The sequence below is a fragment of the Macrosteles quadrilineatus genome, unplaced genomic scaffold, assembly GCF_028750875.1.
Source record: "Macrosteles quadrilineatus isolate MER2022 unplaced genomic scaffold, UCM_ALF_1.0 Scaffold_2__2_contigs__length_208266976, whole genome shotgun sequence".
Lineage (NCBI taxonomy): Eukaryota > Metazoa > Arthropoda > Insecta > Hemiptera > Cicadellidae > Macrosteles > Macrosteles quadrilineatus.
Genome location: NW_026542595.1, coordinates 176,166,816 through 176,190,224, shown reverse-complemented (window position 1 = coordinate 176,190,224; position 23,409 = coordinate 176,166,816). Strand labels below are relative to the sequence as shown.

The window sequence follows — 23,409 nt, the reverse complement described above, 5'->3', positions numbered from 1 at the left end:
AAGACCTTTTGGATCAGTTGTGTGATAATTGAGTGGGCTGGAGCTAGAATGTAAATGTTGAGATTGTCCAGCTATAAACAGAGGAACAGATGGCCTATTCATCTGTTTCCTCTCTATCACTGGTGAAAATTACACTACCAAGCACTGAGCACGAGTGGATGGTGATAATAGCTCAAATAGTTAAAAACCATCCAAATGACCTTGACCTTACTTTTATCTTAATTTAACAACCAACATAACTACCTCACCATCAAAATTGACAGCGGCCTGAATATGTGACAGGACAGGCTTATCCATATCTAACTTTGAATACCCCTTTTTATGTAACTTCCGGACCATGGATAAAACATAGTGCATGATTCCACCCATCAATCATCTCTGCTGAAGACAGCACTTCCGGTAACTAGGCCAAAAAGTCCTCTTTTCCTAAACCAGCATTGACGATATAAACTGATCGATCAGGCACTTTATGACATATTTTGTGATTTCCCAGACTAATATAGTGAATTATGTTATTCTTCTCTCCACCTGAATTGATAGTGGCTATGTTACGTATTTTTACAGCCTTAAACATAAACTAGTGGTTTTGTAAGGACAGAAGCCCCCAATTAAAACCAGATATAAATACGATTGATCAATGGGAAGGTGCTGACATTGCTGACCAGAATATCTCATCTTCCTCCTTCACAAGAAAATCCATCAAGTGGTGGAAGAGTGAAAATTTAAAAACGTACGTTTTCATGTCCCTGGCCTTTTTCTTCGTAGATACTAGATTTGTAGTTTATTATTATGTGTTTTAATATTTTTTGGGACGGGGGCAACATGTTACACAAATTTATTTGGTTTTAAATAGGTTCTAAGTATTTTTTTCGTATTTTTAAAGTCTCGAAATTCACGACCATGACGTGTCCCTAGGGTACATTTTCCAACTTTCACGCTGTTTTTAGACTAATTATTCATGCCGAAATATATAAAGCCATATTTTTATGTCATCAATAGTTATTAAACTTACAAAAAAGGAGCATATTATAATTTTATTGTCATTGCAAACTGACTACCGTGACAAAATAAGTCTGTCCCTCGATTTGGCGTCACGACCATTTGGGAAACATTTTCAACTTTGGAGCACGACAGTGGCAAACCTGGCGTCGATTACGTCAGTTCGTTTTAGAGACTAGTTCGGGGTGTACGTCAAGTTTGTTGTGCCGGTCGTTTTGTGTTGAAAGAAGTAGTTACAAGATTGATTAATAAAGGTAAGTTTGTGTTTTTTGTTAATTTTTGTTGATATGATATTTCAATTGCTACATTAACCTAGAAGTCCACTTTGTATCCTCGAACATGAGGTGCAGGGCTACCACCAGAACAGAGCCAAATAACACGTAATGTCACAACCAAAGTTTCACAACCATCGCAGGTTTTTTTCACGACCAATCCAGCCTTATGGATTATACTGTGTTTGGTCGTGACAATAACTTAAATATCATTGTAAATTGAACAGTTTAGTTCAACTGAAACACATATTTTTATTATAACTAACAGTATAATTGAAGGATTGTTTAGAAAGATTTAGATTATTTCAGACAATTCACGACCGTACCGCTTGTCCCTGACCATCACGTTTATGATTTCTATCATAAAAATTTCAAAAATTAAAATATTATCATATTCCAATGTTTTATACACAAAAGAAGCTCACCTCTATAAAAACATAACGATTTTTCGGGTCTCAGGTAAGTTTTTTGGAGTTATACAAACTTAAAAGATTTTATTGGCTTTTTTCAATGTTTTTAGTTTTTTTTATTTTTTTCTAGAAAGACCAAATATACCAAAAGCTTAGTACAGACAGTGTCATTAGTCTGTGCGCGCGGATCTGACGCTATTAGCCATTCTATAAAACTTGGGCTCACTCACTCCATTATGGTCTCACTCAAACCAATAGTCGTCTATAAAATTTCTAGCTAGAATAATAGAATTTCTAATTGAATCACCTGATTGAAAAAAGTAAATATTTATATTCTTTTCTAAATATTATTATAGCAGAGTGTGTTTAACGGAAAGATTAGTTTAGTTTAACTGTGTTTTTTGTTTAATACTGTGTTTTAACGTATTCGGCATACATAGAATTATGTGTGACAGAGTGAAAAGTAAGTTGAAGGGTAGGACGCTGAACGGACAGAGTCGGGAAATAGTAAGCAATGTTTACCAGTTTATGAAAAAAGAGGCTGACGATAAAGCTGTAAGCATTCCCTTGGCAAAAGCTCGCGCCCGAACAGCAGTGGCAACAGGGGTCTCGGAGCGAGTCATAACGAAGATTAATGGCGAACTTAAAGCACTACTAATACATGATGACGATGATAGCGACAACAGTTTTTGTACTCCTAGTAAGTTGAAAGAAAGCAGAAAAAGGCCCGTCACTGGAGTGGATGATTTCGATAAGGCTTTGATAAGACGCTTGGTGTATGAGTTCCACATTCAACATAAAATACTGCCAACAGTTTCTTTACTACACGAGGAACTAAAAAACAGATAGATTTCAAAGGATCAAAATCAAGCCTTAGGAGAATTCTGAAGGAGCTTGGATTCAGATGGAGGAAAACGCAGAACAACCGCAAAATGTTGATTGAGACAAACGAAATCCGGGAAAAGAGAATTTCTTATTTGAGAGCAATCAAACGTTTTAGAAATGAGGGTCGTACTATTATTTTCATGGACGAATTATATATTTTAACAAGCCATGTTTCAAGTCTATCGTGGTCTGACAACTCAACCAAGGGAATGCGTGTACCCATTTCTAAAGGACAACGCCTAATAATGATTCATGCAGGAAGTGAAGCTGGTTTTGTCCCTAACGCATTAACGATGTGGAAGGCTTCGAGCACCACGGGTGATTATCACGACAATGTCAGGAAGGAAACCATGATCAAGTGGATGAAAGAGAAACTTCTGCCGAACATACCACCGAAGTCCGTGATAGTTGTAGATAACGCACCTTATCACAATGCGCAATTAGACAAAGCACCCACATCAAATAGTAGGAAACAAGAAATGAAGGACTGGCTAACCAAACATGGAATACAATATTCAAACGAAATGCTGGTTCCCGATTTGTATAAGCTTGTACTGCTGAACAAACCAAGATTCATTCGATATGAAATTGATGAACTACTCACGGGTACTGACCATGTTATTCTTCGTCTCCCCCCCTACCACCCAGATCTAAACCCAATAGAACTTATTTGGGCTGAAGTCAAAGGTTACGTAGCTAGCAGAAACGTAAATTGTAGCTTCGAGAGCATCCGTTCATTGGCACAGGAAAAATTTGATATCATTGGTGCAACAGAGTGGAAAAACAAGTGCGACCATGTAAAAACTATTGAAAATAATTACGCTTTAGCTGAGCCGCGGATCGACGACCTCGTGGAATCAATGGTCATATCAGTAGGAAACAGCGACAGCAGTGATGAAGAAGACGATGATATGAGTGACATTGAAGACCTCGTTTAAAATATATACAGGCCTTACCTTGTAAATAGTTAATAAATTAAAATTTGTTAATCAACTTTTATCATTCAACTATTTAGGCCTACATTTGCTTTTACTGGTGTTTTATATTTATTTTCAGTTTGATATTATATGCTTATGATAATAGGTACAGCCACGGTTATATAAAAATCAGTCATAATCTTTTAGTAGTCGTCAATTTTACAAGATTTGTCAAAGTGGTTTATATTTTTGAAATCTGAATAAAAAATAATCCTTCAGTTACATTTGGATATGGGTAGGCCTAAATGAATTAATAAAGCATCCAGTTAATAAGATGATTATAGACTTTAATTAAGTATACAAACATATTTATACTAAGACCTTGTGAAAATAACCAAACAACAAAGGTTATAAATTTAGCAACAATCAGTAAATTAGGAAAGTCCACTCATTTTACAACCGTCCTCGTCAACGAGTAACCCATAAGCGATAGAACTCCACATTTCAACGAGACAGTAGGCCTATGAATGATCGTGGTTAATAAATAAATCGTTCTCGTGTTCTTATTTTCTCCTCTAATCCAAGATCCCGATCTTCTTATCACTTTACTTCAGCAAATGAGCGATCAGCATGAAGTGATCCAACTCACATATTCTCATTCTTTCACATTTCTCATTTCAGTATTTTAACGTCAAATACTAATTTAGGCCCTTTAGTCATACATTTTTGTGGTGTAGTTTAGAACTGACGTGAAATCTTTGTCTTTTTCAACAATTTTATGGGTATTTTGTTTGTTTTCACACGTTTTCCCTCGGTGGGAGCAGTCACATTCTTCTAATCCCTAAGAAGGATAGTCACCTTGATTAACTTGGCCTTCCAATTGCGACTTGAGGTTTCGATTTTTTTTTTAAATTATGTTGTTGTTATGCTATGTTATTATGTTCATCTTGTAACATAATTAGAAGGATTCTCAAATTGTACACCTAATAATGATAATGAAAGGTACAAAATTAGAAAAATGTGTGTGTATATTAAATTAAGAAAAAAACGAAACGTGAAAAAAGGTTAAGAATATCACAAACAAAACATTGAACTGTTTACAAGTAAAAAGGTAAACAAACAAATAAACACTGACAGCGATTTTATGTGACAGCAAAACTGACTAATGTTTTTAGAAAAGAGCCCCCTCACCTCCCCGCATCCACAGGACAGCTGTTACAACCACGAGCACAGACTAATGGTACCATCAGTAAGCTGTTTATTGTATAATGGCCTTAGTAAATTAATTTATAGCAAAACATAGTTATAAAATAATATTAACTATTTTTAATATTCAGTTTTATGTCAGTGATGGCCGTAACAAAATTTTGTGTTTTTCCATCAAAGATGCTCTATTAATAAAAAATCACCAAAGATATTGCGTTACCATGGACATTTTATGAAACTTCAAATGAAAAAATAAAAAAAAGTTTCAAAAAACGGAACACAAATTTTAAAAGTGCTTTTCCTGAAAACGTACGTTTTTAAATTTTCACTCGGAAACAGGTTTTCTTTTTTTCTTGGAAACATCTATTGTGAACCCATTTATACTGTTCAACAGTAATCAGCAAATCAAAGTGCGGCAGCGCAAGTTCAGTAAAGTGCTAATAAAAGAACTTGCTGGTGAAATCAGGAACGTGAATAAGAGAGGAATACCTTCCACATCTCGAGAGGACCGAAGGCTAAATGGAAAGTTACACCTGCCATACATACCATCTTGAAGCTGTGAAATCCAAAGACTGTGGGGAGTTTAGTGACAGAGGACCACGCAAAGAGAGGAAACACATTAAGTTTTATTGTAAAACGTGTTCCAACCATCCAGGTCTTCATATAGGCGTTTTGAGAAGTACCACTCAACAAAAAAAACTGAAGGAAATGACTTTGAGGCTCTTTGAACGTGATCTCATCCACCTATATAGTCGAAACTTAAATATAGACTTTAGACAAACTTGATTTTTTAAATTTATCAATGTTAAATAATGTTGGTGAGCCTTAAATCTCTTTAAATGCCATGTAGTATTTTTTAGGCAGTTAAAAATACATTTTAATACAGCATTTTTGACCAAAAATATTGTTGAAGGTGAAAACTTCACAAAGATATACTTCGGCTAACATTCTCGTTCACCGTTCGTGGGAATCAATGCTGTGTTCTTCATCAGATAGGCTACTAACGATAACAAAACTCTTAATAAAATAATAACTTTATTTCTTCTACTTGGTGGCGTTCTATGACTTTTCTATGTTATAATTTGTAAATCGGTTCTTTCAATGATTGCTCAATTTTAATTAAAATCTAGTTTCTGGCGATACACAAATCACTCTAGGCTCCCATGGTCACGTTATTGTAAATAGTTACTTCAAAAACAGACTTTTACCAAAATAAACGGTACAGTAGAATTTTGTTTCTCAAGTAAATGGTGGAAACTAAATTCATACAGTATTTTCTAAGTACCTACCAAAATTCTCTTATGTATCACACTCCCAATGAAAAGCTCCGCTATAGCAGCTAGTTACCCCTAAAAACAAACTTTTTTAAATAATCAAAAATAAACAAAAAGAAACATTTTGAGACAAACATAAAAATTGGTATATGATAAAGTAATTGTAAAAATTGAATGCCTATAAGAATATCATTCGAACTTAGAGGGCTTCTAAGCTGCAGCTCTTTGATAAAATCATGATGAAAACTGACTATTTTTTTCAATTTTGTAACCTGAATAATAAGTTAATGAGAGCTTTCATTCACTTTCACATGATTAGAATAGCATATTCAATTTACCGATATTGATCCCAAATGATAGCAGAGCTTTACTAGAACAACTTATACTTGATTGATTTTTTTAAAGTTTTAAAGTCAATAGTGAAGAAGATAAAGTCAAGGTGTTGTTACTCATGTTTGATTTCTAAACAAAAGTTTATTTTATTTACAATTGAAATAAATAAAACCACTGTTTAAAAGTATGTAAAATAAATTTATAAAATTATATTTTTTTCGTGATTCCACATTGCTTAAGAGCTACACAACTGTTTAAAAGAGTGTGTTGTAACTTACAAACTGAAAAGGAGTTTTACAAATCCAAGAAAAAACTTTGAAGGTGAATAATATTACAACTGCTTTTAAGAATAAAATTAAATATGTGGAACTAAAAACACTAAATTTATTTTACTTGTTGAACTATTAATCAATATGTAATATCGTACAATTCCATAACATGCACTATGCAGGTCTATTTTCAAACATTCTCTCATATTACAAAATTTAAACTCTTCATATCTAAAAATTAAATTGACTTCTAAAAATGTACAATTAAATGGAATGTGCTGGTACCTAGGCCACATTTGATGTGGAAATAATAAATATGTGTTACCTTATTCTTTATACATTTAGGCTATACGTTTTCTTAGAAATAGTTGGAACTAGAATACACTTAAATGATTAAATAAATATACAAAAATCTACAAAAGCACTTTGCAGGGACGGCAGATCCTGAAGTGAAGGTCACTTTAAAGTGTTGGTATGATTCAGTGAACTGAGTTCGGTTCAAAACATTCAGTCTTATCAGGGACAAATCACTTGAGTAATATTAGCTAGAAAGCAAAAGGTTTTGATCAGAAGAAATCAAGTGAGGTATTTACTGTGCTATTATTAGGTACTAATATTTTCTGCCTGAATTTTCTTACTGGATGTATAAGACAAGACTGTAAATTTTAAAATTGAAACATTAAATTAAAACATCTCAGCTCAAATCCTCCACTTATCATGCTGAGTGAAGTATGTGATGATCGCTTGTAAAGATCAGAGATTTTGTTTGACTACGTTAGTCTCCATTGTAGAACGCTTGTGTCTTTTCCACCAATCGAGATTATACGAGAGTCGTCAAAGAGAAAAGCGACGTTGGTTACATGACTGGAGTGGCCTCCGTAAGTGTGGCACAGCGACTGAAACAGAAACAAGATACTTAAAAATGCATTTTGGTCAAAGACATCTGCAGTACTTATTGAAACCTTCAATATTCTCAGCAAAACAAGATTATACAAAGTGTAGGCAAAACATATTATATACTAAACTGCAATTTACTTGCTATATCTTAAATTCCAATGTATCATTACTCTTGAACAAAATGATCCTGGCTAAAAAGAATGAGCTGATCTTAAGTCAGTAACAAAGTAACTGGTTGGAATCCTCGTTTAAACAGCTCTAAAAATAAAATTGTTAAGTACCTAACTTTGAGACTTGAAATGTAACTATTTTAAACATCCCAATGTCTTCAAAAATCAAGTTAGCTTGGAACATGTGTTTCTATGGTACAATGTTTCATTGCTGAGTCCGTGACACCCAATCGGAGTGACATGGCAGCTAAGGTGCTTGCTGAAATAGCCATTAAATTTCAACCATTATCTATTAAAAGAAATAGGTTCTCTTCCCTTTATTTTGGTTAGTCAGGGTTTTACCTTTAACGTTTTACTGTACTTGGATTTGAAATTTGTGATTTTATTTTTTAGGATTTGTATTTAAACTCCCAAACATCACTAATATCATGTTTCAAACAGTAAGCAATATCCTACTCTGGGCTGTGTGACTGGGTAGGAGAAGAGTTTGACTTTGCCAAAGTCATCAGCAGTTGCTAGGAGCCGAGAGTCGTGTGATCGTTCGCAAGCGTTCACATCAGTTCCATCTGCGTTTTCTGGCCAGATTCCCACAGTTGAGAAAGACAGTACACAGTTCTGTGACGCCCACTGTATATCTCTCATGGAAGCACTTTGGGGTATTTGGCGACATAGACCGGCATTCCCTGAACAATACATAATATGACGTTTATAAAAGGTACAAATGATATTGTTATATCAAGGTTATTTGCCATTTTAAAATAACTTTGTACTAAAATAACTTATGTGAAAAACTACCAAAGCTCTCGGCACTTGTCAGTCCAGAAAATTAATTAAAGTTTAATTAAATGGAGAACCAGAAGCAACTATTAGAATTTTGTGCCAAGGCTTGTTAATCTGGAATTTAAACTGCAAAGCTTGCTGTCAAGTGCACCACTCACTAGATTATGTCACATACTGGAACTTTAGAAATTTGATTATGGACCTACAGCCAAGGGGAGGTGCCCATGGGCAAGAGTAGGTCCTCACAGCACAGCGATGAAGATGAGATAATGGTAGTTAATGGTGGAAGCCTTGGTGGAAAAATCCAATAACCTAGAGCCTTGTGCTCTATGTTACATTCAAAGATTGAAAAAGTAATCTTATGAATCTAGTATTTTTAAGGAAATTACTCACCCATTATTGTATGTATACTAAGATGTACTCTATGATATGAAATAAGACATGGGTACTTTCTTATTCCAACAGAAAGAAATAACTCCTTAATAATGAATTACATCTTGACATAGAAAATGTGGTTAGTTTAAAATGTCAAATATTTTATTCAAGAGTTGGAAGCTTAAAATGCACTTACAGAAGAGCAGTTCGTAATCGCCCGAGTTGCTTCTGACGTACTGACTGTCTTCTGACCAATCGAGGTGTGTGATGAAACTGGAGTGGCCCTTCAACAAAATAAGTCAAATTAGTGACTCTGTCCCATTTAGGTAAACCTACTATCATCACAAAAAATCCTAAAAATCTAGGCTCTTGTGTTCTGTGTTACATCCTTAAGTAAACCTAATATGTTTTGTGAGCAATATGGTATATGACCATATCAGGAGGAAATATTTACTATCTTCCACTAATTTAGCATAACTCCTAGAAACAGTTAAAAATATATTAAGATAAATACAAATAGCTAAAATAATGATAACATTTTATTTTTCGCAAAGTGATGCGTGATGTAGCGGAGTTCTACCCCCAGCAGGTAACCTTGATAGCCGCAGTCTGGGCAGTCTCATTGTTGACATGTATGTCTCTGGTGTCACTTAGTGAAACAATTTGCAGCTATAAAATGTGCGTTTGGTTACAATAAACCTATACCTTGATGGGTCAACCCATCAAGTCTAAATCAATGACGACGAGGAAATGTGCTTTAAAACGATTTAATTAAGTGATTGTGTCAATACTGCAAGTCTTTGTAAAATGAAAGCTGCCGTTCGCTGGTCGGTGAGTCATTGTAGTCCATTTTGTCAACGTCTTATTAAGACTAGAACTATATTTCAAAATAGAAAAGATTGATTATGACCTTAAAAAAAGTTATCTGTCTGTTGATTTGTAACCAAGTATTTATGCAAAACTCAGGTCGTTGTTAAGTCCTATCGATTCCAAGAAAGCAACATAGGTATACCGAAGCATTACCAAAAAAATATACTTTAGTCAAAAAAGTTAATTCTGAAAGGTATACTTTAAATTTGCAGACACAAAAAGTTGAAGAGCCCATTAAAGACTACATCAATGCAAAGACACTGTCAACCCACCAGAACAGAGATGAGCGCAGAAGTGCTTCTTCTACGCTTCCGATCACTCTAGCAGCATGAATCCAAGCAAAACATACTTCAAGTTTATATGTATTTAAGCACACATACACATGTACAAAACAACAACACTAAAATGTAGAATTTATGAAAAACAGATCCAACCAGTATCATCCACCTCAACGGAACATTTAATATATTATAACAACACCAGATTAAAAATTAACCTACCTCGGCACAATTTAGAATTGTACACTTAGACATCTTACATTGGGCTGAAATTCCTTCAGTTTTTACCAGCTCACATCCGAAAAGAAACACAATTAAATAAATCTAAGCAGCTTCTAAAAGACTTTTTCATTATTACTTCAGAACTTTAAAAGCCAAAGGGGCAAAGTTTGAGGTCAGTTTTGGAGTGTAAATAGTCCTAAACGGATCCTTGGTAGAGTAAATATATTTTTGTAAATTTAAGCCCAATCGGTTCAGTACATACTTTTTACGTGATTGAGTAACAAACATACTGACCGACACTATTCAAATTCTTAACTAATGGTGTTTTGGCCTCTGTGTCATCAAAACGAAAAAGTAAATTGGTCTGAGTCCAGGTCTTACCATGAGACCTATTCGCTAAAATCTGACATTTTTAAGGAAATATTTGAGTGAAAATCAAATCATCCAATTGGAAATACGCTTATCTGCAGGTTTGCTGTAGCGGGGGTATTTATTTGTAATATAGAATGGATTTCTCACTAAAATAATATTTTGATTGTCATTATTTATTGGGTACCTACCGTGCAACGTCCGACTCTGCTGTATTTTCTCATGTCTTCTCCCACTTGGTAGATGTAGATGTTGTTATCTCGGGAACCCAAAGCCAGGTATCTTGCATCGGGAGAAAACTTGACAACCTGTGAATCACACAGACAAATTAAATGTTTGAACTGAACAATAGACTTGATTCATTTCCAAAATTAAGTTGGTTGTGATGACTTGTTTTAGTAAACATTATTTTTATGTTAAGTACATGTTTTACTTCTAACAGGGAGAGCTCTTTAGGTTCTGTAGGTTTTGTACCTGTATAGGTTCCCCTCCGTCTGTGTGTACAGAGTAGATCTCCCGAGTCTCAGAATCCATGACAAGCCATCGTCCCGTCACAGCTCCGATGACTATAACACTGCCATCAGGGGAAAACGCAGCAGACTGTGCTTGCTCCTAAGAAAACAAAATTATTGATTAGCAGAGAATTGGATGCAAAACGTTACAGTTCAATCTTTTAATTTACCTTTGAGCGATTTCTATGTGACCGTTTCCTATTGAAATGTTAGTGGTTCATAAGGGTCGCCGGAATCTTATCCCCCTGGAATTTTACCCCCTGGGCAAAGCTGACGTCACTATGACGTCGTAACCTGAGTGGCCAAAAGTTGGTTCGCGGCCGAAATTTTACCCCCGCGGATTTGGAAGTCTAATGAAAATAGTCAGAGCATGATTAATTAGATTAGCGATAAAAACCGGAATTTTACCCCCTGTCCATATAACTAGCGTTTAGACAACTGAAGATGTACGGGCCGGATTTTTACCCCCGGAATTTTACCCCCGGATTTTTACCCCCCGGAATTTTCCCCCTGGCCGATTTTAAAAATTGAATGATTGATTTTCTTATTTCTGTTTTTAGTTATTATTAATTATTATTACTGGGTGTAAACATTTAATTATTTAGTAGCCTATATTTAATTATTTATTTATTTTATAACCTAAACTAAGTAAACAGAATTCGCTGTTTTATTTTGATCATATTAACAAACAGTTGGCTACAAAGATCAAATCCTGATACTCAAATCTCAAAATTAAAATTAAAAACCTGTTCGATTAGTTAATGTTGCAAATAAATTAAGATAGGCTACTTAATAATAAAATGTTAACTATTAATTTAAAACTGAATGAAGATGATTAATCATTCTCACTAATTTATATATCTGGCCAGGGGGTAAAATTCCGGGGGTAAAAATCCGGGCCGTACATTCTAGGTTTTTATAATTTGATGTGTTCTGATTAAATTCACAACCGTGAAAATATATGTTTAATTCCGCGTTTAATCCATCGAGCTGATGTCGCAAAACTCAAAAGTTTGCGGCCGGAATTTTACCCCCTGGTTTGTGACGTCACGTTTGCCCAGGGGGTAAAATTCCAGGGGGATAAAAATCCGCTACCCCGTTCATAACAAGTAGTAAAATGATTGGTTGGATTTAATACTGCAACAGTTTTAAAACCCAAAATATTCAACAGTCTCAACTCACCGCAATGTCCTTGCTCCACACGACACTGCGAGACATACAGTCCCACAGCTGCACAATCTTGTCGAAGCCTGCAGTGAGAAACTGTGGAAGGGAGGGGTGGGGAGAGAGGGCCCACAGCTCGTCCGTGTGTCCCAGGACTGCGGGACTGAAGCCGACGTCCAACGAACCAATCAGGATACAGTTGCGGGTGGAGCCAATCAACAACTGTGATCCACGACCTTCAGAGACTGTCCTGACTCCTCCCAGGTGCTCGGCGATCTGCAGATGAAAGAGGGTTAGTTTAAAGAATATGTGTATAAAATTAATATGAATGCAAGATACTGTGGGATGTTGTATTCATACTTTGCTTAAAATACCTACTTTGTATGTTCGCCATTTCATTGAAAAGTATTAAAGTATTAGGTATGTTAGTAAGATCAGACATGTCTTTAGCAAGAATCAAAGCCCAATAATCAAGTATTGTATTCAAAAAACGTCTTTGAAATTTATGTTTAATTTCCATATTTTTTCACCAGTACTTCAAGAATTCCCTCTGGATATTTCTCGCTGCTTAACCTACACTAAACCTCATGTACGTAAATAATGGAGCTTCTCTAAGCAGTTAAATGGTTCCCACTCAAACTTGAAAAAGGAATAAATTCAAGGTTTATTCCCAGTGTTTCACGATTATACCTGAATTTTTTATACCTGAATTTTTTGTGATGTTGATAAAAGTCAACAATCTCTACATGGATTTATATATGTTTTCAGTGAATAAATGTTCCAATGTTTTTACCGATAGCATTTAAGATAAAAATGTTACCTGTGCTTCATAACCAGTGGGTTGGAAGTTGCTGTCGAATTGTATCAGTCTTCCGTCTTTGCCACCAGCTGTCACTATACTTCCTTCCTTGAGAACACAGATGCTGAATATAGATCCTTCATGGGCATTGCGGACTATCCTAGCAATCGTGTTGGTACCTGAAACATAACAAAGTGAAACAGTTAATTTATGTATTTATTTACTTCCTTGGCAAGCAGACAATTTGACAAACAGGCAACTTAAGTTACAAGAAGGCGAGTTGTTGACACAAGAGTCTTAAAATATAAATTTTATTTAAGATGATAGTATCAATTTAATTTAATCTAGATCTATATCTAGATATTATGAAGGAGGTGGTACCTGTGTGTCTGTTTGTATGCATTAAACATTAAAACTACAGAACTTATTAGACTTCAATGGTACATAAATAAAACTACAGCTCCAAGGATTTGTATAGAACTATTCTCGCTAGAACTGTTGATCTAGGGCTCTGCCCCTTTCAAAGTTCTGAGGTGAGGCTTTTACTAGTAAAATATTGATTGGACATTGTCAGCAACTCACAATGTTTACATTTCCATCGACATTTCAGTGTAAACAAGTATGAATGTCAAATTCACTTTATCTCACAATTCAACACACCTTTAATACTTTAATACTCTACACGACCGCAGGATATCTTCATGATTTTTACACGATTTTGCCACACGCAAAACGATGATGGCATTTCCATGACCATGGGAGATGATCATTATGTCTACACAACCGCGGAGAAGATCACAATATTACCTCAAGTTTGGATTGACTAAAAAAATTTAGACTAACTTAGCACAACTCTAGTGAAAAAAACCCCTTTTTGATTTTTGTTGTTGTTATTTAACTTTTATTCAGTAGATATTTATTGTGTTTGGTCTAAAGTTGGCTAGATCACTATCAGAACCCAACCCACAAATAATTTTGTCTATTTTAGGATTTTGTGAGGATAGCAGGCTTACCTGAATGGACAACAGTAAAAACCGACAGTTGTAACTTTGTAAGCAATACACAAGTTTACACTGTTTACACGCAACAAATTATATTATTTCAGCATTTTCCAATAAGGAACAAAGGTATGATTCTAATGTTTTCTTTAGTGGGCTGGTGTAGAGGATAGAGTGTGGGACTTCGGTCCCTGAGGTCCCGGGATCAAATCCCGCCAAATCACCAGTGGATTTTATCTAAGTGATAATACTGCAACCCTTAGGTCTAGCCTGAAGTTATGTGAAAAACAATCCCGGGCTCGTGCCTAGCGTCCTAGGACAAAAAGGTTTTGTTTAGTGTAAAGTGTTGTGTTGCTTGTGCTAGTTTGAACTCTTTCCCATTCAGGTAAGCCTGCTGTCCTCACAAAAATACAAAAAATCAAGGCTCTTGTGCTCTATGTAGCGCCCAACTTACCTCTCCCCCACACGACCACGTTCCCGTTGCTGTCTCCACTGAGCACGTCTCCCGTCTGTGTGAAGGCTAGACAGGTGACGTACTTGGGTTTGTCTCGGGTCTCAAACACTCCCATCCGCTTGTACAGAGTCCCACCTGCATCCAGCGCCCAGAAACTGATATGAGCTTTACCGCAGGTCACGATACAGTTGCGCTCTAGCGGATGAAACTCTGCAGCCACGACTGTGTCCACCGAGCACTGCCACATCAGAGATGTAAGTTATCATTTAGAAATAGGTGTGAAAAACATTCCTGGGATGGATAAGTATTAAAAAATAATAATAAAGATACAGCTACGGGAACAAAATTATTGGGCATAAAAAATCATTACATCATTCATTATACCTCCTGAGGGGAAACCCTTAATTAATGTTATTGGAAAAATAAATTTCAAGAAATCTAGAACCCTGAAGAAATCACTACCCCCTGAAGAGGTAGTTTGTCTCTAAATAATATTTTAACAGAACGTAAAAGCCCAGTACCTGTGTACCAAGTTTTAGAACATTATTTATTACTTTTTGAAATATTTTATTTAACCGTCCCGGGATTTATTTCCTATACTGTAGATGGAATCACTACTCCAGCATTCAAAATTAAATTAAACCTAAATTTTGCCTTTTTACTTAAATAAAGTCTTGTTACTTTCTGCTCTTAATTTTTATTTCCATACTTGTAATTTTTGTTCAATACAGTAAAAGGAATGTAGCTTAAGGAACTTTTAGGTTTTAATGGAAACACGGTCCTCTCAGTGTAGATATATTACTGTATCAGTAATTTTTTCAGTTATTTTTTTGGGGGAAAGTCAAAAATTTAAAGGGAAGACTAGACCACTTTGATTTTACAATGCTAAGTGACTGATAATGTATGAGCACTGGCCAAAATTATTACTAGATCAGACTAAGTTCTAAAGGATTCTTTTATTTTTTCTAAAGAACATTACAGTGGACTTTCTCTTGCTCAGAAACCATTGTGAAAACATTTGAACGTTTTGTCTATTGTCGGCAGTGTTTAAAAGATTTTGCTATTGTTTCAAGGCACATTCTTATACCTCAGTAATTTTGCTAACAGAACCTAAGTAATGTTGGAAGTATATAATGGTACCTAGTCTATAATTAATATTCTGTTGGAGAAGTAATATATTTACCTTCGTTTCTGTGACCTTATAGCCTTTGTCCCCTTTCTGCCAATCCCACACTGAGATGTTGTGATCATGGGCCTCGTCTACAGCACACAAAAGAGCACCTCCATCCTGAAAATATATTTGTGAATCAGATTAAATTATGTAAAGGCGCAAAAAGGGTCAAAGTTATTAGGATTGTTGGGATTGTAGCTTTGTTGGGATCAGCTGTCCGATAAAAACTCATTAGAGTAAAGTAGTAGGTGATGAAACCGCATTTGATTAAGCTGGCTGCAAACAGCTTTTTTCTGGACTAAATCTTTGCGTAGGAAGTTTTGTAAAACAGTGTAGTGTGGCGTAAAATTCATTACAGTACAGTGGTACATAGTGAAATTTGTATCATTTAATTAAGCAGACGGCAACTGCTTTTTTCCAGACTATGAGGAAAGTTTGTTAAAATAGTGTAGTGTGGCAAAAAAAATACTAAGGTAAAAAATTTGTAAACATTATTTAGCATTTCATGAGAGTGAAAACCTTATTGAGGATGGAAGAAGATTGACAACTCACGGCTTTAGAGAAGGACAGGCAACAAATTGATCTCTCAAACTCTCCTATGCCGAGGACACAAACTGTGCTGAGACTGACTGAGTTCCATACTCGGATATGAGGCTGAAACACACAAAGTAGCATGATGAGAGTCAGGGTAATGTAAGCTTATGTTGGCTAAAAACTGGACATTGGGCTTTTGACCAAAGAATCTTTTAACACAGGTAGTGCAAACATCTAATGCGCTGCGTGGACGAGTGTGCGAAAACATTTAAATTTAGTTTAATCAAAATGAGGCATAAAATGCGCCCGAACTGTCGTGGACGCAGATTTACAAGAACCCAACAGATAGCAGCACTTAAAAACACTGCTAAGAGGCACCTCAGTATTGCCAAATGGAGGGAAAAAGCAGAGGTGAATTACCTGGATACACCACCAAAAAATATCGCAAAAATGCTGTAAAAGCACAATTTTGAGGTTAGGTTCTTTCCACAATGATTAATGTTATTCTATTGCATGTCATTACATCCAAGCCTAAACCCCACACTACAATAATTTTGTAATTGTAATTGTAATTTGCTATAAGATAAAACTGACTAAGTAAGAAAATCTGAATGAAATATATTATATAACCAACCTAAAACAAATTGTTAAGCTTCTATAGCTTTCTTGGTGACATGCAAATACAATTTATTGAAAATCACTGCACAAAATCCTTCATTTGATTCAGTTAAATTTAAACATAGAGATTTAATTCATATTTATGATTTAAGTTTGGTTCCAGTTGAAATATATTATTACATGCCTGTATCAAGTCCAACTATGAACGGTATATTGCATATAACGGTATTATTTTTGTTAACTAACCCTGCCTTCCCTGCTATCATGTCCTGCAGTCTGTCCAGTTGCCACTAGCAGTTTGTTTGGATGGATTGCAAGGCTGAAACAAGTAAATAAACAGTTATTTACCAACAATTATTATAGGTCAAAAAACTAAGCAATAGCCAATCTTTTGTCGGGTTGGTATTGTTTGTCTTTATTGACTTTGATCTACTAAAGGCTCTTAAGAAAAAATTAAGTTGACAAAATATGTGTCTCTAGGAGAAAGATGTTTGGCTCCTGTGGTCAAACATGTGTCTATGTGGTTTAAGTCAAAGTCTTATTCACTGAACCGCTGTAAAATCTTCTATCTTGCTCATTCATGATTCTTCCATTTTATCCTCTAAACCGGTAACATTTAATTGTTTGAATCTTTGATTATATAAAATAAAATATAAATTGTCTAGGTAGCCAAGTGGTTATAATGCTAGGCTTCAAATCTGATAGCAGCTGGTTCATTTCCAAGCCCTATTTCAGGGCCCAGACAAAATTTTGCCATTGGGTTTTCAATTAATTATGCTATCAAACATAAGGACAAAGTTGGATAGTAACAAGATCATGTATTTATACTGTTCCTTTAGAAAGAGCTTTTGTAATGCCAGTGGCATAAAAAGTCTATACAAGATTATTAATTTACATTTTCGTATGAGTACTATTTTAAATCTTTCTCCAAAAACCCTCTAGCCACCATAGGGACCATTATATGTATCTACAAATTAAATAAGTCTCAACAGATTTAGACATTCAATCCTATATTGAAGCTTAAGTCAGTCTAAGAATAAAAATTAACAAAGTCTGTCACTCAGTAGCTCATTATTGATTAGTCACAGCCGTATAGATGAGATGTCTACTTCATCCAAAACCCAAAAGTCAAAGAGACCACTTGTAAAAGTACCGGTAAGTAAAGTAATTAAATTTATTAACGTAAGCTCACCACTTGACGTCATCCGTGTGTCCTACATAATGTCTCTGACTTTGCTCCTCTACGTTGTATAGAACCACAATGGCCGCCACAAAGTACACCATCTCACCTGTAGGCAACAGGTAGAGGTTGCTACGACAATCCCTGCCTCGGTACCCGTAACTGGGCAATGGTCAAGGATAACATCATACAAAAATCTACATAGTTACTATACAGTAGAGTCTTCATATCTGACCATCTGGGACCAATCTTAGGTCGAGAAATGATTTGGGCGGGAAAAGCAACTAACTGTAGAAAAGTAAGTTGAACCACATTTTAAAGGGGCTATAATCCCTTAAATGTTATTTACAAAAAAAATATGTTACTGAAGCTATAGATACTAACTCAACTGAATTGAAGTCGTTATTCATTTACACAGAATAACGATAGATAACAAACTATTAGGCAGTTTTTAAATAGGTTAACTGTGTCAAACAGAAAACAGATGAAATAAGACAATCGCTAAAATTATGTCCATTGTGAAAACATCAGTGACAGACTTTATTTTGAATTCCGAGAAGGAGCCAAATAAAGTGAAGACAAAAAAAAGTGATTCCGATTACGAGAGGTACCATTTTATGTTGCTTAGAATTCAGCTTGATCAGTAAAACCTGTGAAAATTCTGCCTAAATCGTTACATAAAAATATACATTCTTCTTAACATAGAACATTATGTAAAAACCTGAAGTTATCTATAGAAAAAGAGAGAGGTTCTTGTGAATACATTTGTTGATCTGCTTGGATATAAAATAATTATCCACTGCTTTTTGGAGCTTGAAAAAATATAATAGCAGTGCCAATATATCAAGGATACACCCAGTCGAGTTTTAACTTGTGATGTGGTGGTGGGGCGACCTTAGTGATGTCATAGCTGTCGACCAATGGTGACGGGGCGTAGAGGACTACTGGACGACCACGTAGGTACATCCTCAACGTGCCTTCTTCCTCGTTGTATGCTGCATCTCGCGTACTGAAAGATCAACAGGAAATAGTCAATGAACTATTAAAAAACGGTACTTATGACCCAGCAAAGCAGGGAACTGCTTAAATTGTTCAAAATAAATACATAACAAATGAAACTGTGAGTAGACAACTGGTTATAGGGCTCGCAATAACGTCTAAATATTGCTGGTTTCATTCAGGGTGGGATTGAATCTGGATCCAAATGCTATTTGTCTTTGGGCAATCAATGATTATATCTCACAAAAGATAAACAAGTGGGCTCAGGCGGTTATCTCACAAAAAATTAAACGACGGTGTAAAAAAATACGGAAATAAACAAGTGACAAACACAATGTACTTCATATAATTTTATGTAAGGACAAAAACATCTGACAAAAACACACTAACAAACATATGAAAAAACTCATTATAGTTTACTAATACATTACTGACCGAGAAAGTAACGACTTCAGAGGTAAAGCAACAAATCAATTGTGAGAACCAAAGTCAACAATTGTTTCAAGATAGCTAGTAATTAGCCAATCACAGAGGAGTGTAGTGTGTGGTGTAGGCGTGTTTGAACCTGCGTAGGACTGTAGGGTGCTTGACAACCAAACGTGTCTTCTGCTGGTCATATTCCCAGCCAAGCCCAACATCCATTCGGTCGATACAAGGTCATGGTGTATGGCAATAAATGTTGACACGTAGTAGTTAATAATTGCCCTGTACTGTCTGTAATTAACATTCAACAACCTGGCAAAGAATTCTTTTGCAATTCTTTGGACAAAAGAAATTGCTCATATTTACTCATATGGTATGTTATGAAAGCTTGTACCAGAACTTTTTTGTAGTAATAAATATTGAAATATTTGAAAAATGACAAAAAATGGAACAGTAGTTGAATAATTAATTTGGCTGCTGCAATAGTATTCGTGTTTAAATAATGAGGCCATTGTAATGAAGTTGGAAAAATTTGAATTGTGTTACTATTAGAAAAAAGCCTGTTCTTTGGAAGTAGACTTCTAATCCTATCTTTAAATTTGAAGCCATATTTGTGTGTTGTTTATTGATTACAGTTGTTTGCTTTGACGTCAACTAAATGTTTCTTTTTTATGGTGGATTTTTCCATTTGTTTGGTCTTTGGTTACAAGACTTGAGGGTAAGCAATTGCTTATTGACACTTCTAAATTTGGTTCAATAACAAAAAACAAAGTAGTCCTAAACAAAAAAAGTACTATAATTGGATGGAACCATTGACTATATAACCACATAGTCAATGATGGAACTAAACAGCAAATTGTCTTAAGCTGATCCTTAAGGATGACAAATCTATGAAGAAGTATGTTTAATCTGTTATTCAAGCATAATTAGTTGTATTTCACCCTTTCCACATTATCTTTAATCTTTGACGATTCCTTAGATTGACATTGACAGAACTATAAGAATAACTACCCCCTCCTTCAAAAACACAGTATTGCACAAACTATCTTGGATGAGATGAGAACAATTTTACGGAGGGGCGACCATTATCTTTGGCAGCAAAGGTGTAATTTATAAGGCCTTGAACAGAAAGAAACAATAAACTGACCTAACGAGAAAATAACTGTCACTAATGGGTGAACCGTGGCGAATCATTGTAGTGTAGGTGGAATTGTTAATGAAATTGGTAACATTGTTAAAATGTCACTCTTGGTCAATAATACGCAACGGAATTGAATGTGTTTGAAAATATTTGTAACAATATGGAGATTTAAATACATGTTTCGTTATATTTTGTACATTTTGGAATTTTTTTAACTAAAGAAACATATCAATAATAATTATAATATAGGAGGTTTTCCTATTAAATCTGTATTGTAAATTAATCCCATTAAGTTACATGTTGTACATAAGGAGGAAGTTTTATACATATTATTTTTCTTAGGTACTTTTGAAGTTAGATGATTGGATGAGTTTACAGATAATAAATCAATTAGATAGATAGAGCGTAACATATTCACAAAGATAACTTACGCAATACAATTAACAGGCGTGGTTCCCATTACTACAAACAACCAAGTATGATGTAAATGAGCAGAGCTAACAATAAGTGACATCATATCTTTCCAGGAAAGGAAATCAGCTGATTCAAAGACATTGTCGCCAATCAGCTGTGTGTTGTGTGGTATTTATTAACCACTAATGGGTCTAGCTGTTGGGAAGGAAATCGATTTCGGTTTACAATTTGTTTCTTGTAATTTTAGTAATTAAAAACCTCGTTTAACCAAATAAAATAATCTAATCATAAACAATAACTCGTCCCCTAGCTGTATAACCAAACAGTAAAACACAAATCATAAAATTAACCCTAAAATAAGATAAACCAAATTTTGTCGATATTGCGCCCTGTGTCACCAACATGAACTAGACATGAAAAACAAGCTTCAGATTTACAATGGGATGAGAAGTCTACTTGTGTTGCTTAGTCTAAGGTATAGGCCAACTACTTTAACTTTGAACGTTTTAATCCTAAAAAGACTTGTATTTTGGCTAAGCGAAACCGGAACACACTATTTTTTCATGTCACATTAGTCTACAGATTTTTTTCTATTTAAGTCCATATATAAAAACTCTCAAAATTAAAAGTATTGAAAGTGTATTTAAAATAATATGTACTGTACTTATAACTTTTCTTGCTTAAAATGAGAAGTTAATAGAAATTATAATTGATGTTTAAAAAATAAATCTTTTATTCATAATATCTCAATAATCATTCCAGTGATAATTATCTGCTTTAAACTAACAATAACTACAGATAAAAATAGTATCATGTTTTCCCTAGCCTTAGTCATAGGCTTGCTGTCTATTTGTCACAGCCACTATATTAAGTTTTAATCTTATTTTAAAATGTGGCAAAGTTTTTTATTTCAAGATTCTAAATCAACCACTTGACGAATTTCTAGATTTTTTGTTAAAAGAAAGATGATTTTAAAAGGAAGGAGAAATACAAAGCTATCATTTTAGTTTGGGGTTTCATTTTTTTTTAGAAATTAAGTTTTAATTTTAAAAAGTCTAGCATTTGATACTAGTGTTTTAAGTTATTTGAATGTACGCGTAATTTGGTTTAACAACTGGTTTTGAACTGTCACTAAAATGATAATATTATAAGTTGTTTGAACAAATATTGATCGTCGGTATTACATATTTTTTATGATGTTAAACTTAAATCAATTTATACCGTACCATAACTATCCCAATAGCAATGTTCAGAATTTTGGACACTGACCAAGGAATCCCGAAAAACGTCAGCCTACTGGCGACTAGACCCTTAATCAGGCCCTGGCCATATCCTCCATAGCAATAGTATTCATGTTTAAATATAAATAAAATAAAAGAGACCATTGTGATAAAGTTGGAACAATTTGAATTGTGTTACTATTAAAAAACCCCTGAGACAATAACGATAATTAACTTTTTTTGTAACAAAAATGAACAAAATGTAATAACATTTTTGGTTATATTTGTTTTTTTACAGTGTTTTGGTATTTGTGGATGAACAAAATATTCAAAACATTAAGAAAAAATATCAATTCATAGTATTTTTACTGTTGATTTATATTGATGTATTTACTTAACACTATAATATTTAGGATGAATTTCTTTATTAATATAGGTACTTTAAAATAGTTTATATACTAACAATAGGATATAATTAATTAAATCAAATATAAAAAAGGTAAAAAAATTAAATTTACTTCCTAAAACACAATGGGGATTTAATACCTGGAATTATTCTTGCCAAAACTCATTTTGAGGAGAACAGACCAATGTCTTCTGAACACAACTCACTAACAGGACTAGACTGAAACTGTCTGCAGAGAGATAGATGGCAAGTGGGGGAGGGAGAGAGGAGTAGAGAGGAGAATTTGAAGGTCAACATTGCAGAACTCTTGAGGGCACCCACATGCTCATCCATGGAACACTGACCATGCAATGGACGCAGGTCAATACAGGAAATTGACTCCTGGATAGTTACCACCAGGTTTGAATAATATTATTTGGGTTTATGACACTCAGAAAATTCCAACCAACAAACACATGACATATAACCTCACTTAAAAACATTTAGATTCCCAAAATTTGTAATAGAACAAGACATTTTTAAAATGGTTGATCTAAGCAAGCAAAATGATTTATAAATTTACAATTTTTGTAAGTGGTGGATCTAGGGACTTGTCAAGGAGGGGGCTACAGGGGGGGGGAGGAAAATTAGGTATTATAAAATCCGTTTGGATAACTTTCGTAAAGCCATTTTAGGTGTAGAACTGTGTCTAAAAACCTCCATTAATTTTTTATGAAAGGAACGTATGTTCAAGTTTCTTTTCCCAGGTTCATGAATACTTGGACTTCAATTTTAAGATTTTTTAAAACAAACTTATGGAATATCTATCGAAGCAAGTTTATCATATACTGTACAACAAAACCAAAAACAA

The 23,409-nt window shown here is 34.6% G+C and overlaps 2 protein-coding genes across 6 annotated transcripts in view; one reads left to right on the top strand and one right to left on the bottom strand.

The window, feature by feature from the left end:
* The first annotated feature begins 2,811 nt into the window (after nucleotides 1-2,811).
* Nucleotides 2,812-3,504, top strand: LOC128985167 (uncharacterized). The gene has a single exon (XM_054404549.1). It carries the CDS (start codon nucleotides 2,812-2,814, stop codon nucleotides 3,502-3,504), a length of 693 nt encoding a protein of 230 aa, XP_054260524.1.
* Nucleotides 3,505-6,473: 2,969 nt separating this feature from the next.
* Nucleotides 6,474-23,409, bottom strand: part of LOC128985765 (echinoderm microtubule-associated protein-like 2) — a 102,116-nt gene continuing 85,180 nt past the window's right edge. For all 5 annotated transcript variants that reach the window (XM_054405617.1, XM_054405616.1, XM_054405618.1 and 2 more), the window contains 13 exons: nucleotides 18,810-18,965; nucleotides 17,969-18,118; nucleotides 17,023-17,095; nucleotides 16,177-16,278; nucleotides 15,637-15,741; nucleotides 14,454-14,691; nucleotides 13,023-13,180; nucleotides 12,221-12,478; nucleotides 11,001-11,138; nucleotides 10,718-10,834; nucleotides 8,984-9,071; nucleotides 8,089-8,315; nucleotides 6,474-7,461 (listed from right to left, as the gene is read on the bottom strand). In XM_054405617.1, coding sequence (XP_054261592.1) covers nucleotides 7,336-7,461; nucleotides 8,089-8,315; nucleotides 8,984-9,071; nucleotides 10,718-10,834; nucleotides 11,001-11,138; nucleotides 12,221-12,478; nucleotides 13,023-13,180; nucleotides 14,454-14,691; nucleotides 15,637-15,741; nucleotides 16,177-16,278; nucleotides 17,023-17,095; nucleotides 17,969-18,118; nucleotides 18,810-18,965 — 1,936 coding nt within the window. In that variant the 3' untranslated portion in view covers nucleotides 6,474-7,335. The remainder of the gene's footprint in view (nucleotides 7,462-8,088; nucleotides 8,316-8,983; nucleotides 9,072-10,717; nucleotides 10,835-11,000; nucleotides 11,139-12,220; nucleotides 12,479-13,022; nucleotides 13,181-14,453; nucleotides 14,692-15,636; nucleotides 15,742-16,176; nucleotides 16,279-17,022; nucleotides 17,096-17,968; nucleotides 18,119-18,809; nucleotides 18,966-23,409) is intronic.

Excerpts from the sequence above, each read along its gene's own strand:
- LOC128985167 (XM_054404549.1), top strand. The coding sequence starts at position 2,812 with ATGATTCATGCAGGAAGTGAAGCTGGTTTTGTCCCTAACGCATTAACG.